This window comes from Fusarium oxysporum, chromosome VIII (genome assembly GCF_013085055.1).
Source record: "Fusarium oxysporum Fo47 chromosome VIII, complete sequence".
Taxonomy (NCBI): Eukaryota; Fungi; Ascomycota; class Sordariomycetes; order Hypocreales; family Nectriaceae; genus Fusarium; species Fusarium oxysporum.
The window spans coordinates 495,082-511,029 of NC_072847.1; the positions used below are offsets into that span (position 1 = coordinate 495,082).

At 43.1% G+C, this 15,948-nt stretch overlaps 5 protein-coding genes across 5 annotated transcripts; 1 reads left to right on the top strand and 4 right to left on the bottom strand.

Moving 5' to 3' along the window:
• Nucleotides 1-28: 28 nt before the first annotated feature.
• FOBCDRAFT_242327 (Alpha/Beta hydrolase protein) lies at nucleotides 29-4,717 on the bottom strand (the record flags this gene model as incomplete). Its single annotated transcript, XM_031189178.3, has 11 exons — nucleotides 29-162; nucleotides 245-337; nucleotides 477-519; nucleotides 674-703; nucleotides 932-1,951; nucleotides 2,658-2,661; nucleotides 2,842-3,376; nucleotides 3,570-3,659; nucleotides 3,739-3,765; nucleotides 3,959-4,517; nucleotides 4,565-4,717. The coding sequence occupies 11 exons, from the start codon at nucleotides 4,715-4,717 to the stop codon at nucleotides 29-31; spliced, it is 2,688 nt and encodes an 895-aa protein (XP_031036443.3).
• Nucleotides 4,718-4,819: 102 nt separating this feature from the next.
• On the bottom strand, nucleotides 4,820-5,359 carry FOBCDRAFT_92488 (transmembrane amino acid transporter protein-domain-containing protein; the record flags this gene model as incomplete). Its single annotated transcript, XM_059612265.1, has 1 exon — nucleotides 4,820-5,359. A coding segment is annotated over one exon (540 nt), but the record flags the coding sequence as incomplete, so codon positions are not given.
• A 1,988-nt stretch (nucleotides 5,360-7,347) lies between these two features.
• On the bottom strand, nucleotides 7,348-8,564 carry FOBCDRAFT_252017 (chaperonin 10-like protein; the record flags this gene model as incomplete). Its single annotated transcript, XM_031189177.2, has 4 exons — nucleotides 7,348-7,522; nucleotides 7,582-7,936; nucleotides 7,992-8,082; nucleotides 8,139-8,564. The coding sequence occupies 4 exons, from the start codon at nucleotides 8,562-8,564 to the stop codon at nucleotides 7,348-7,350; spliced, it is 1,047 nt and encodes a 348-aa protein (XP_031036442.2).
• Nucleotides 8,565-9,219: 655 nt separating this feature from the next.
• On the bottom strand, nucleotides 9,220-9,678 carry FOBCDRAFT_142276 (putative oxalocrotonate tautomerase; the record flags this gene model as incomplete). The annotated part of the gene is made up of 1 exon (XM_031189176.2): nucleotides 9,220-9,678. The coding sequence occupies one exon, from the start codon at nucleotides 9,676-9,678 to the stop codon at nucleotides 9,220-9,222; it is 459 nt and encodes a 152-aa protein (XP_031036441.2).
• Nucleotides 9,679-10,840: 1,162 nt separating this feature from the next.
• Nucleotides 10,841-12,175, top strand: FOBCDRAFT_204835 (uncharacterized protein; the record flags this gene model as incomplete). The annotated part of the gene is made up of 1 exon (XM_031189175.2): nucleotides 10,841-12,175. One exon carries the CDS (start codon nucleotides 10,841-10,843, stop codon nucleotides 12,173-12,175), a length of 1,335 nt encoding a protein of 444 aa, XP_031036440.2.
• Between the last annotated feature and the right edge of the window lie 3,773 nt (nucleotides 12,176-15,948).

Sequence of the window (15,948 nt, forward strand, 5' to 3'; positions counted from 1 at the left end):
TTCAGAATAGCTTTTTCCAATTGATGCTTCATCCATTATCTTGACCAAAGTTCCAACCGTTGTTGATATGCTTAGTTGCCTTGCCCAACCAAGAACTGCGGCTCCAGTCGAAGTCATGAGTCAAAAGTGTGAGCAGTATTACTCGTGAGCTAGAAAGGAGCCCTAGTCTTCAGCAAGCAGAAGTATATCAATTAGACAGTGCTCTTTATGTTCTGCGTCAGTTGTTACTTTACCTCTCACGTACCCAGCCATTCAACCGGCCCGGTAATTAGAGAGGTAAAGTCCTTTCGCTTCCTTTTTGGCAGATCAGCAATGTCTCCCAACACACAGGTTTGCTCTGTATCAGCATATGTTCCCTCTTTAGGTAATCCCCTATATTTCATTGGCCATCGATGTTTAACCTCAATTGCCATATGGACTTTCTATGTGTCTAGTAGGACATCAGGAACATACGCCTCCGTGCCGTATCAGGTCACTTTTTAAATTAACAGCGAATTGAATCAAGATAGTATCACTGGACTACGAAGTAAAATATAAAATTAGTCTTCCAAGTAAAACGAAGCTGATGGTTGACACAGAATGCAGGCAACAAGAAGCGACCTTAGCTGGAGTTCAACTCGTTCCCCCACCAACGTCGGTCAGAGTCCTCTGAGGCCTTAAGAATATCACATACTTTGACCAGTCTTCTGATCACGCAGAGGTTCTAAAGAATCAGATGATATAATAGATTAGGGAAGATGCTGCAGGTGCTGGCTGTTAATATTAGTTTCGTAGAGGTGATACTAGCCGTGGGCTTTTTACATAGATTGAATACTTAGAATAGCTATTATCAACTGAGTTTCACCTTCTAGTAAGAATAGCCTGCTAGAGACTCTTATCAACCCGAGAATATTCATACTATCTATCCAAAAGTAGCTTGTAACCAACCTACCACATCCTGACCAAACTCAACAGGCATCTCGAGGAGTGCCCAATGACCCCCTTCCCTTGTCACACTCTTGACATTTGGCAGCAGCCCTGCATCAACGCTCGGCTGCAGTAAGGCGGGCTTGCACACAGCGTCATTCTCTGCGCCCCAGAAAAAGGCTGGCACATTAATGGTCTTTGCATCCTCGGCCACCAGGCTATCTGCCTCGTTTTGCAGACCCAGGGTCCAGGCCTTATACCAACAACTTGGGGCGTTAAAGCCACCATCCCTACCAAGCCGGGCCATGAAGTCTGCCTTATGCTCAGACGTAGCATATGGTAGTGTCGGCTGCGTCTGGCCCTCGGTGACAAATTTTCGCATGCGGTCAGGGGTACTATAGTTCTCGAGGTAGCTTTGGGGATCTCCAAAGGCCGCACTATACACAGATTCGAGATTTTGGTTCATGATGCTCACGCCATCGTCTGCGGTAAAGAAGTGCCAGTATTCGAAGAAGCCGTAACCAAAGGTTTCTTTGGTCATCTTATTCCAAGCATCAAGGTCGAACTGCCCGGCTGGGGGGCTATAGGCGTTATTCACCATAACAACACCACAAACGCGCGAGGGGTAAAAGTTATAAAGTCGCTGGCACATAATGCTACCCCAGTCATGGCCGAGAGATATGATACTGTTCAGGCTTTCGGCGTCGAGAATTTCGACCGCATCGGCCGCCATATGCTGCCACGCATAACAGTTGGGATCGGTTGGTTTGGAGCTCTCGCCGTAGCCTAGGCAGTCTAGGGCTACAATGCCATAGCCGTTTGGGACGAGGTAATCGTTGATGAAACCGGCCCAGAGCAATGCCGTGTCGGGCCAGCCGTGAAATAGGATGAGAGTTGGCTTAGAAGCCTGAGTACGGGAGGTGTAGTAGGTGTAAGTGAATCCGCGGGAGACCTGGAGGGTTTTTTTGGTGAGCTTCGAGAGATCCATAGTAGTCGATGGGACGAGGTGCTTTATTAATCCAGGTTTGTTAACACAGGTAGTAGGCTAACATGGGAGACAAGTCGGTTCTATATATAACAGATTTGCCAAAAATTAAACTGCGATGCACAGTTCTCTGACAATACTAGTATCTAAACCTAAGGGCGAGGGTGGATCAAGCCAGATCGGCCTGCTCAACTTCTGTATGCGGCTGACAAACTCCGCGGAGGGTTTATAGAATGGAAAATAACTCTTTCTTTAATGGCACACCTATTATACCCTCTGTTTATTTCTGCTTTGTTGTACCTGTAGAACTTAAATAATATTACAAAGAAAAACAGCTTTAGCTTGAATACATTGCAGTTTATCTTCTTAGGTACTTACCTTTATATTTACCTCTAGGTCTAATAATTATAAAGCACTAGATGCTTAAAGCTATAAGTTATAATAACTATGCATAAGAATTTTATTAGTTACTATTTCGCAGTTAGTTCTGATTCTGCTTAACCTGGATCTTGAATTATCCCGCTCGGTATATCCCACTCGATGTATCCCACTCGGGACTCGTCATCCCATGTATGTCTCCCACACATCCGCCAGTCCTTACTGACGTAAACACTTGTCCTCATACTTAGAATAGCTACTATTAATCGAGTCTCACCCACTATCTTTACCAGGTCCATAATGACACAAGACGACTCATTACTATAGATTTTCTCGTCGATCAAAGAACTGGGTCCCTACTCTACGCTAACTCCACGCTATAACATACTAGACTAATCGGAATTTCGGCATGCACCGTGTTGTTTCGACCCAAATTGGAGCTCGAAAGTGAAAGAACATTCATAGAGGCCAAGCCAGTTCGACACCAAGACAAGGTGACAAGCACCAGCAACAAAAATCCTCAACGAGCAAACTTGACGTCAAATATTCAAGTCAGAGTCTCTGACCCTCACAGCGACAGTGTCCAGAACTCCCCTGTCAATTCCACACCCCAGTCATTGTGATTCAGTGTCTCAACCATTTCAAAACCCGCCTTTTTGTATAATCGTCGAGCACCCTCCAAAATGCTCTGCGTCCAAAGATCAATGTGCTCGTATCCAGCTTCTCTCGCGAAGTTGATGCATTGCTGGATCAAGGCCGTTCCAACACCAAGACCTCTTGCACTTTCATCAACCAACAGCAGTCGTAGCTTTGCAGTTTTTGGCTTTTTATCTTGCACCAACATGATGCAGCCGAGAAATGATCCATCCTTTTCAGCAATCCAGCAGCCTTCCAGGTCGGGTTTGAAGTTGTCGAGAAAATCAGCGGTGATTCTTGCAATTAAAGTTTCGAAGCGATAATTGAAGCCGTATTCTTGCGCGTAGACTGCTCCGTGTCGATACGTTATATAGCCCATGTCGCCTGGTTGGTGGCTGCGAATGGTGAAAGGCGGGGAAGATGGATTGCGAGTCATTTTAGATGAAGATAAAGATGCAGATGATGGTATTGCTACGTTTTAGTATTCTGACGGAATTCTATCTTTTATATCTGAAGTCTTCTTCTCATCTTGTTTTTCATCGGTGGGTATGGTATCACAAAATGTCATCCAGAAGGCGCATTTTTAGCTATCGACGTTGAATGTCAATTAAGGGCGCACGGTAAACTCTGCCCTGTACCTAATTCCGCTGGCGCCAAGACGCACCTTTCCGTACTTTATCTGGCCCGGAACACAACAGCGTTATTGCCGTATTCCCGAGGGCCTGGAAGGTGCTGGAAGTTGGCGGAATCACAACTGTATCTAGGCTTAATTCATCACCCAAACAATATGCCTAAACTGTCATAGCATGGATCCAACCATCACGAACACTCACTCCCAGCATATCTCAACCAATTTTGACCTAGATGATTAGTAGATTAAATGATTGAACGATGAAATTTGCTATGTAATTGAGAAAACGCTATTTGGAAGAAGTCTATAGTACAAGAAAAGGTAAATAACATTTCAAGAGTTGTCTCCGCAAGAGAAAACACCACGAACACCACCATCAGAGTTGAAGATGTCGAGAAGTTCAGTGATGGATGCCCACAGACCAGCTGCGTTCATGAAAAGTGACATGATAATAAGGAGGGCATTGACGATCGTCAAAGAGATCTTCTTCCAGTCACGGAAGTATTGTCCCTTGTTCATGTGGAACCAAAAGACGGCACTGAAACCATAAGTGAACCAAGAGATTGTTGTCGCAGATGTAATAGAAAGAATCGAGTCAAAGACAGGAATAGCGTTGGATAGAATGAAGACAACGATCCAGAAGCCAGTGACGGAAGCGATCCAGGTTGACCAAGATTTGACAGAGTTGGAAGTGACTTCGTTGAGGTTACCAGTCCATCTCATGACATTGACAAATATGTACTTGGATCCGATGTGACCATAAGCGAGGCCAGTAGCGAAGATGGCAGGAAGGGCGATGCCGAAAGCAGCCTTTGCAAATGTTGTCGAGGTAGATCCCAGAATGGGAGAGGTCGTGTATTCGGCTCCGAGGCAGTAGAAGATGACGGCGAAGATGACATACATGGTCATTGAACCGCATTCGAGGACAGTGAGACAGAACTTGAAGTCTTCGAGGGGATTGGTCATCTCGGCAAGGTAGCCCTATCACTCGTTAGCATAGATCACGTCGATGACTGATTCGTACTTACAACAAAGCTCAGATTGGCAGCGTAAGCAAAGACAATCTTCAAGCAAGCATTAAGACCATCGCGGAAACTGGGATTCCCGACGACGACAATCTCTCTCTTCCACTCAGCCATGTTATCAACGCCCTTAGGGCCTTGAACACCAAGAACAACCATGACGAGAATGCATGCAGCCAAAACACTAAGAGCGTTGGGAATTCCAAGATGGGATACAAACTTGGTAGTGCGAGGGATGCAAAAGATGTAGCAGGCAGCGCAGGAGATGAAGATGAAGACGACAGTGCAGGCTGCATGGCTGCTGATTGTGTTGAGGGCAATTGACAGGGTGACCATAGCTGAAGCCGCGACGAAGATGACTTGTATCATCATCATGACACCTGTGATGCTCTCCAGGGTTCTTCCACCGACGAAGCGGGTCATGTCGACGATGTTCAATACCTGAGGGTGCAGCCTGTAGTATTGTAACAGCTCATACGCTGTATACCATGATATCACACCGATGCCGATAAGCGCGATAATACCGGGAACGAGGCCGAGGGTCTTGAGGGTCGAGGGAAGAGACAAGATACCAAGACCGATCTGATTGGCAAATAGGATAAATATGGTATCCCATCGCTTCAGTGTTCGAAAGTTCTTGCCACCTTGGGAGTAAATGTTGGTGTTGTCAGCAGACTCTTGGACGGTCTGGAAGTCATGGCTGTGACCTTCATGAGAGCTAATCTCATGCTTAAGGCCATCGCTATCAGAGCTAGGATCATGAAACTGTCCAGCAGTTTTGGCGACGTTATCCTTCTCCATGTTGCTAATGTGTTGTTGTAAATGAACGAAGATTATCACCCGGACAATTGGAAAGTTATGATATAGATGCAGCTGAATGATGAAGAGGCAAATACAAGTGGAATTCGCCCCAGCTTTATACCGCTCGCCTCACGAATCTTGTATAAAATAGCGCAGCGATGGTCCGACAGGATAGGGGCTGGGCAAAATACGCTGAGACGTCATGGCAGAGGTTTCTTGATTGGGGTAAAGGGTCCGCACGAAATATCGCCGCTGAAATCAAGGCTGCATTGCTCCATTCTGGGCGGTGCGAAGGTGGATATCGCCCCAAGCACGGAAGCCCCATGGGGGTTTATGAAACGTTTCCACATCGGTCGATAGAGGAATTCACTCGTTCGGCCAGACTCGGTCACTAAGTGAGACGTTGATGTGATATCCACAGAGGAAGTTGTCCGGCCCAGTCGGATGCTGACCAGAGAGTGCACTGCTCTTCTGCTGGGCAAGACCTGGGGTCCTTGGCTTAGAGGGACTGCTTCGAGTGATGGAAATTAGACCGAAGGAGTAAAGTCTGTGCTTTCTTGTCGCTCGGTATCGCCGGGGTTGACGTCAGTGCCGTGTCTTGACGCGTCTAAGAATTTCAGCCTCATTTAGCCGCCAACGTTAACACGACGTCGAGATCAATATCCAGATACAATATGCATCAGTAGCCTTGATGCTATCTCGTTTTCTGTCTTTTCCCTTTTTTTTCTTGTCATTCATCTTGATATCAATGAAGGAGACCCTCATGAACGCGAGGCAAACTTTGACCATTTCTTGGCATATTATGGGCTCATCATTACTATGACTAAACTATCTCCATTTTCGCCTTGGCAAACTCCATCACCAGAGTCAAATCTCCATAATAATCCACATTTTAGGTCCCTGATCCCCTCTAATCACCAGACAAATGTGAGCGAATGCAAATGCTTTGCGAAATCAGGTCCCCCGAGTCTGGAGTCGTGAGATTCGCTGAGTTTTCATTAGTGATGAGAACCAGAATTCTCAGGAGCCCCATGGGGAAGGCGGATATTCCCCAGACGTGTTTTGAACTGTCATACTTGGCGTATGGTATAGTGAGTATCACCAAGATGATCACTATAGATGTAGCAGCAGAGGATGTTCGTCGGCATACGGGCGGTAGATCTACGCCACTATGCCGAGTTATGTCATTCCGCTCACTCTAATTCCTTCTAGAAATTCCACGCACGCTGAAAAAGGATACTTTCGGCCAGTCCTTCTGGTCATTGCTTGCGCGGCGCTTCAGCTTACCACCCTCCGGCAAAGATCTACACGTCAGACCAATCCGGATAAAGACACGAGTAAGTCACCCCGAGGCACTGACATCAATCAGCAGATCATTGGCGGTAACCTTCCTCATTAAACAAGGAATAGGAGAAGGCCTCAATCACTAAATGTCTCAGCGATAAGATCGCTTTTCACCAATTATACATTGATATCCTCGTATCGGTTCACTTGGCAAGGGGTAATAAAAACTCGAATTGGATAATGCTCGCGTTGGGGGCATATGCACGTCCCGATTGTAGATCCTGGCTTCTACGTGATCTTATGCGCGATTTATTCTAGAATTCTTCTTCGCGTTTCATTAGTGCATATTAACCGCTTGTTTCATGATTGGATTCCTTCGGGTCAACAACGGGACTGCCGGGATATGCGTGTATATCACCACAGACTATAGAATCTAGACAAGCGAAACTGGGAGATCCTTGCGACGAATCATACGTGAAGTGGTCTGCTTAGGCTGAGCGGCATGACCTGGTGCTAATATCCGTACTTGAGATGTCAAGGCAGCAATTATCACTGGTGTAGAGATCGCCCATCATGGACGCCTGGTTATCGGCTCTGGCGGTGTCTAATCAAGCAGTGGTTAATTCTCTCATCAACACGTTCGGCGAAACAGTTTGTAATTGACTAATTCTTGGCCCTCTATAAAATGCAACAGCGAATGCGGGCTAGATTTTGATGACAACCTTTCCTACATGCTTGCCAGAGTAGAGATAGTCAAAAGCTGCTGGCGACTCTTCAAACGAGAAAACACGGTCCACAAGCGGAGCAAGGGAAACCTTCTTCTCCTCTAGGAACTTATTCAGACTCAGATAATCCTCCTTGGAGCCGGTGGCGATTCCCCTGGAACAACGGCTGTCAGTGCATATTCTTAATTATTTCTCGGGAAAGCAACAACTCACTTGATTCTCGCAGACTTCCCCATCAGTGCCATAATAGCAGCAGGCTGCCAATCACCACCAACACCATCTAGAAATCCAACCAGGGATACCATGCCCCCTCGCTGACGCAAGAAGCTTATATCCGTGGGAATAGACGCTGGGCCAGTGTTGTTGATGACGAAATCAACGCCCCGACCGTCTGTTAGGCGCTTTACTTCCGATGCTTGGTCCTGGGTGATTTTGTAGTTGATACCACGGACCTGAGAGCCAAGTTTCTTGATGGCTTCAAGCTTCTCGTCGGACGAAGATGTAATAATTGGTTGAACGCCCGCAGCGATACAGATTAGCAGGGCAAACATGCTGACACCTCCCGTACCTATTCAATTAGTTAATCTCGTGATAGAAAGCCTGAATGGACACGAGAATCGAACCTTGTAGGAGGGTGCTGCGTAACTTGGATAGCGTAGTCAGGCCGTCAAGAGAATTCCAGGCCGTGACGCCAGCGCAGGTGATGGTAGCCGCCTTCAGTCAATCACAGGTCAGCAGAAGTTACGACTGTCCAGATCGCTATTTCTTACCTCTTCCCATGGTAGATGCTTGGGTAGCTGTACCAGATGCTTGTCCTGATAAACAGCGTACTCACGAAGGACACCAGCAGTGTCTCCACCAAGGGCGCAATGAGGCTCGTCGTCGTACCCCGTGATACTGTTGAGGTCAAATATAACCGAGACATGATCTCCCGTAGAGAAATCCTTGACCGCAGATCCAATTGCGACGACCTCAGCGGCAGCGTCAGAGCAAGGAATACCTCGCTCCTCCACTTCCACCGGATAGATACCGTTGAGCATAGCTACATCGCGGAAGTTGAGAGAGACGGCGTGAATCTTGATCAAAACTTCATTTGGTCCAAGCTCTCGCTGTAGCTTTTCAGTAGACGGTTCAATGGTCCTCGGAAGATCGCCTGTAGTGCGTCTAAACGCTCGATAGGTCTTGGGAAGCGACATTTTTATCTGGGGTTAGTAGTTAAGTAGGAGATTCTGTGTGAAAGGTGAAACATCTAGTATTAGGATATAGACTTATATAACTTTCAACTCAGGAAATTTATTTAATTGACGTTCTTGCGGAGTTTGGTTAACGTTAGATACTTTAAAGCGTGGCGGTGATTATAAATACGTGGCTGCCGGGAATAACAGCACCCGAAGCCCCGGGGAGATCAATGCTAGCTTGCTTGCATTAGCCCCGAATTCTCCGTAATAAACTTGTTGGAATGGTATTGAGTGCTCTATCTGTGGGGCTCTCTACCCAAATTATAGCTTTTCAAAGTCCGCAGCTGTGCGGAGGAATACATCTCTGGCGGAGTTATGAGATCATAGTATTACATGTGGTTCTCAAGAACTGTTTTCCCAATTGATCGTAGTCTTTCAGAGCTTGCCGGCCATGGGCTATGAATGACCAATCACTTCCGACTAGAAATTTGAAGGCTGTTGTAAGGCAACCTTTTCGGGTTGTATTTATAGCTATATAGTGACCTAGTGCTATCCTTCCATTGGCCATTTTGCGATCCAGGGCATCGCAGGGTCAGACATCTCTTTGCGAAGGACTATGAACAGATTGACAAGACCAACTGCACCAGCGCTTCATGCCACGCCAGTCTACTCTTTATTTCTCCTCCCACTCCGAAGGGCGACCATTCCGAGCCCAAGCCCTCTCCGCTTCACTTCTCCATGGCGGCGGCGCGATTCCATTGAACCTCCAAAAGTCGCGCTGAGTATCAGTGACGGTGATTTCCCAATCATAACCTTTATCAGCGATGTATGGCTTGATCGTAGCATTTATGTAATCGCTGAACTGCTTGGGGAAGTCCTCCATGTGGACACCCTCATGACTATGAACAGCCATGTGCTGAACAACTAGTCGAACAAAAGGCTTCTCATCTCTGGCTTCACCACCAACAAAGACATGGCCTGGAGGAAGCGGGATGAATTGAACGACGACGTAGAAAGCGGGGAGGCCGTTTTCGCCGCTGGAGTAGATCTTGGTGATGTCATGGGCAAGCTTGTTGCGGGTCTCCTGGGAGTCGAAGGCGCCCTCCGTGTGATAAATGTTCCAGAGAGGCATGTTGAGAGTTGATTCGGTTGGTACGTGCGGTTGAAATTTGTCTTTGGGCGATGATATTGAATGAGAGGTGAGTAGATGGTACGAGCTGCTTTGGTCAGTAGAAGAGACCTGTCTTTTTATGCTCTCCGATTTTTTCTTGCTTGCTTTACCTGAGATTGCTGTTGAGAGCCTTGGGCAAGGATAGAAGTGGTTGTTCAAACGTTTCTCAACGCATGCCACTATCTCGACGTGGGTCTCTATCTCAACGAACGTCTCTATCCCATCACAAGTCTCTGTTCAAACTAAGTCTCTATCCCAACAATTTTGTTACTATTTAATAATCATCCAAGGCTTCGGCTTTAATCCTAGACTATGCTGACCCACTTCTCCGGACTTGTACGACCCCAGCCGGCAGAGTTATGTAAATTCAAGTGGATGTCATTATGATTATTAATTGTTCCCGACTATGACCAAACTGTAAGTCTGCAAATGTATAATGGCACTTTTTGCGTTGACATTACGAAAATTGGAAATGGTTATTAATATGTCAAACCCCCAGATTATTAATCATTGCAATTATTATAAGTGCTGTCGAGACATGGCGTTTAATATTGTCGCAGCTTGATTAATTCAGCCATCACTGATCGGGTGCAATAGGTGATGTTAGAGGGCAAGTCACCCAACCCTCGGTCAGCCCGGACTTCGGACAGCGTGTCGGGATGATCTATCTGCACCGCGGAAGGAATATTAAACTCTCTTCTCTTAATGAGCTCGATCTCGTGAGCCCTCTAGCTAGCAGATGCACTCCTATAAAAGAAGGTCTCGAGAAGGCCTTGTCCTTGAATCAGCTTTGATCTGATACACCCTGTAGCGCCTTTGGCTTTATCAGGTGATAATAACCGAAAGTCACAACGCCAGGGGAATTGCTTGGCATGAGCCAAGAGAGACTCTTATTACTTTGGCCACCAAAAGAGTGTCATTTGCGACTCATGCACGCTTGCGATTGGACACCTCGAGCAATTCAGCCTTGATTTGAGCATTGCGCCTCACGGGGCAGTCATGCTGTGCCTCAGTCAATCAACTGATGATGAACGAAGGCATTTTTCGTTGACCCTGAATACGTCAAAGACTTCTCATCAGCTCTGATGTTCCACTTAACCTCTGATGCCGATTGATCGCTCAAATGAACAACATCCATACACCTCTCAGATCCGGCCCTTTACTGGGTATTAGCCTGGACCAAGATACGTATATCCCAGGTGATATTATTACTGGCCATGTATATCGACAATTTCATACCATAAGTCCAGATGCATCTTTGAGCATTTGCATGTTTGGACGAGGGAGGACAATAGGAGTTATTGGCAACAACTCCCAAGAATATCGAGGTGTTTTCGACCTCTGCTATCATCCAAAGATCATCTTCCAGGGACCTTTACATATCGAGTCGTCGAAACACAAACACAAATGGCCATTTAATGTCACGCTTCCAAAATACGTCAATACTTATACACCTTTGGGTCCCATTAGCCATAGAATGCCACCATCGTATATGCTTCGAAAGACGAAGAACATGGCAGCAGTCATTGAATATGTCATCAAGACCAGACTCACAATGACTGTTCAAGGTCAGACTGAAGTACTCGAGGCCACCTTTCCCTTCAAAGTCATAAACATGACTCCAGATTCTCCAATTGCAGACTTTAAAGTTGAACGACATCGCCATCAGTGTATTGTCTCAAGTCACCGGCTTATTCCTGGGATGCAAGATGTGAAGGTCTCCTGGAAAGACAAGATTAAACAATCTCTTCATGGTTCGAAGAATCCTACATTGGCGTTTGATTTGTTTGTTGAAGTACCGAAGGTCGTTCAGCTGGATAACCCAACACCGATACCGTTAAGGCTCTTGGTGTCACCGAACTGGGAAGAAACGAGCGATACAATTCAAGATGTAGCACAGGACGTCAAGCTTGTATCGGTACACGTCTGTATTATCACCATCACGACGATTATTTGCCATGCGGGGTTACAAGTAACAGAAGGCACAGAGATCGACATTGGACTCGGTCAGGCTATTAAGCTGCGCGGCGAAGCAATACGAATCCCATTTACAGCTGATTGTCAACCCATCGATATCGGAGAAATGATCAACCTTCGGATCGGCCTACAAAGTACAGGATTTCCTCAACAATGGACATCTGTACAGTCCGAGTTTACGCACTCATTCCAGATATACAACGTCCGTGTTTCACATCAGCTAAAATGGTCAGTGCAAGGTGAAATTGCAGGAGAAAGATTCAAAGAGACAGGAACATCTGATTTATTAGTCCTGAGGCCGAGCGATGGCCGAGAGCATAGCGAACAAGAAACGAATTCACAGGATGTTGTTTTGGAGGCTGGGGAGAGGATACCGCTGCGTCAGGATTCATCGTGGATTAGGCCACCTGCTGAAGAACAACTACCGAGCTTTTCTGATGCGCAGAGAGAAGGATCACGTGTAGGGATGGCTCGCAGCTGAGACCAGTAAGGAGAGATGAACTCAATGTGGATGGCACAGACCTTTGCCTGGACTTTGACGCTTGGGATGCTTCACCATGTATTTAATAAGCATGGACAGATAATACCATTAATAGCTCAGAAAAACGCGCTTCATTCTATATATCTATGTCATGACTAAGTGACCAAACCCTTCCTTCAAATGGTGACGAGACACCACTCTGCTCTTTTCCAGAATGCGTTGACATGATAAGACCAACTTGACTTCCTTGCCACCACTTACTCATAGGCTCTAACATTCCCTAAAAGAGGTTAAGGACTAGGATATATCTCTCCTATCTATAGTAGGCTGCCTGGCTATCTGCCTTATTGTAGGGTAAGTAATATATTATAAGCATATTAGGGTTAATATATCTAGCATAGACTATCTATATAGCTTCTAATTTAAACTAATCTATTAAATAAAGTAATTTAATAAGTAATAATAATTAGTAATAGATTTAATATAGGCTTATTAAATAAAGACCTTCTACTTAAATATTATAATACCTTAGTAGTATTAGGTATCCTGCCTTTAAACCTAATAATTATAGGTAATAACTAAAGGCATTAGCAGTTTTAATATCCTTCCCTAACTAGGTCTTAAAGAATAGCATCTTAAGGAGATAGTCCTTTTATTATATACCCTATATCTTACCTTCTAATAATATAATTATAACGAGGTTATTAATAACTCTATAATTCCTAAAAGCTTTATATATTAGAATTATAATTAAAAATAAAAATATAAGATTAAAGTAAAAAATACTAGCCTTTTTGCCTTTATATAAAGTATATTATAATTTAAAGTATAAATAATTAATTAAATAGCTTTAATACTAATTTATATTTTATACTTTTTATTAGATATACTTAGTATATTTCAATATCCTAGGTTAATTAAATTATAAATTCTAATAATATAATTAATAAGTAAGCCAACTAGATAAGCAAGCTAATTAAAAATCTTAACCTTAATTCTTAATAAATATAAAAGTTACTACTTAGTTAACTTTAAGAGATATTATAAGGTAAATAAAATTATTATACTTTATATACTACCTTATTTATCTTATTTATTATAGCCTCTTAATATTAGGTATTTTAGCCTACTTAAGAAGGCTTATAGGTAAGAAATAAAGTATTTAATTAAATACTTTATAACTTATATTTCTAAAATTAAGTTCTTCCTGGCTTTTTATATTACCTACTAGGCTATAATAATAAAGAAAAATATTAAAGTAGCCTTTAAAGAACTTAAATTTATTCCTTTTAATTTAAAAAGTATAATTTTAAAGCTTAATATATAATTATAGACTTTAATACCTATAGAGAAGGTAATTAACCCCTTAACCCCTTAGGTCTTAAAGATACTAAAGACTATCCTTAAGGCCAACTCTTAGCTTAAATATCTTAAAAGGAGAATTAAAAGGTATAAAAGTAGCTCTCTAGAGTTAATTCTAAAAGCATTAAGGTCTTCTTCTAAGAGAATAAAAATAGTTATATATAAGGTTGCCTTATTAGAGGCTAGGGTCTAAGATCTTAAATAGGTAAATAAAATACTAAGCCGGCAGTATAGGGCAAAGAAAACCTAGTTATAGAAAGGAGGTGTAATAATAGTAAAGGAAGGAAGGCAAGTAATTAACTAAATAGATGTTAATATATAGGCGGTAGATAGACTATCGAGAAGTAGTAGTTAAGGAGGGCCTATGCAAAGAAAGGAAAGGCGCTATAAAGTATATAATAAGATAGGATATAATATAAGGACCTATCAGATAGTTATTACTATATCTCTAGAAGGATATAGTAATTAATTTTACTTAATTAATAATCTATTATGTTTTTATTATAATGGTTGGTTTCCAACTGTGGATAAACTAAGCCGTGCTAGGTTTATTATTAGCAGATTGCGTAAGGCGTGATACTGAGCTTGTTAAAGTGTCATATCTCTTAATGGTAGATTTAATGCATATTAGGCTTAATTAATATAAAGAAGTTTTATTGATAGCTAGTAAACTAGAATTTATGAAAGTGCTAATAAATATGGTCTATATACTAAAGGTGATCTGGGAGGATCACTGAGGCAGTTGGATCACGGTGATCCTGGATCACGGTAGCTCCTGGAGCATCGTGATCCCGTCTACGAGGTGATCTTATCTCTGATTGGTCTGTAGCCGTGGAGGGGCTGATGCCTTGCATGAGTTTTTGTGGGGTATATGTGATGTAACCGCTAGGGTCGTAATATGATCTCTCCCCTCTGTTGGGTCTTGTCCTTAAGACCTTGAAGTAGGCCTGGTTTGTTTTTCCCTGGTTGGTTCTAACTTGCATCCCTAATTATTTTTCCGTCGGTATGTACTGCTGATAAGATGTCTAGTTGTATTTCTAAGTCTACTAACCGAAAAACCGAAGAGTGTAAATTTTTAGCTGAGAGTATTGAGCTGTTGCGCGAGCTTGCTGATATGCCGTGTTCTTATTGTTTTAAGTATTAGAAGGAGTGCTTGATGACGGCGGATTCTTCCTGTTGTAGCGAGTGTGTTTGTTGGGGGCGATCTTGCGATGGTACTTAGGTTGCGTCTTCTTGTGTGTTATTTTCTTCTTTTCTGCTTGTTAGGTTGCTGATAGTTCTAGTTAAGAAGCTGATTTCTTAAGAGAAGAAGTTGGATAAGGATGAAGAGGAGGCCGGTGAGGATCTTTTGAAACTTTATGAGGAGTTGGCTATGCTATAGGCGCGTATGGCCGTGGCTGCTGGTTGTTTGTCTTGTATTTGCAAGACTAAAAACAAGGTGAAGGAGTGTCGTGCGTCTGAATTTCGTCGTGGTATTTAGGGTCTTGAAGGAGAGGATAAGCTGGCTGAAGAGTTGAGTTGCCGTGAAAATAAAGCTTCTAAAGAGCTTTAGTCTTTGAATCCTGAGGGTATTAACTAGGATTCCCTTGGTCTGGGGGATTTTAATTTTGATCCTTTGTCTTCCGATGTTGTTGGTGAAAGTTCTTTAGGAGTCGTTAGGTATTAATAAGGTGTTTTAGAGGTTCCTATGTATTTTTGCTTTCTGGGTAGTTTTTCTATTTTATTAAGTATTCCCTTTGATTGTTGTTTATGTAGGTTTTCCTGATGGTTTCTGCTTTGTAGACTTCTGGTCCTAAGATTTCTCGTGGTTTGTTGCCTGTTTTAACTTGTATTGTGTCTGCTGCTGATTCGAGTAATAAAACGTAAAAGACTAGATAGAGCCTAACTTTTGGTAGTAGGTCTAGTTTATAGTTATTTTCTGAGATTTTCTGTAGTACTTTATAGGGTCCGATGAATTTGTAATCCAATTTGTGAGTTAGTTAATCTGTTTTAATGTTTTTTGTGGCTAGGTAGATTATATCTCCCTCCGAAAAGGTTAGTCCCTTTAACCGTTTTGGATTATAGTAGTTTTTTATGTATTTTCTGATAAATTTGAGTTCTATTTTTATTTCTTTATGTAGATTTTTGAGGTTATTACTTTTAAGTATGGCGGCTAGATTGACTGATTTTTCTTGTTATATATTGTGGTATATATTTGGTATGAATCTAAAATTAGTATAAGCTGGTGTAAGTTTTATGCTTTTATTATATATAGTGTTATATGCGAGTTAGGCTATTAGTAGTTTCTTAACCTAATCGTTCTGTTTATAATTAATATAATACTATAAGTACTGCTTAAGTACTTGATTTATTTGTTTAGTTTGTTTATTGACCTGCGGTCTAAATGCTGTTATAAGTCGGTGATTCAGTCC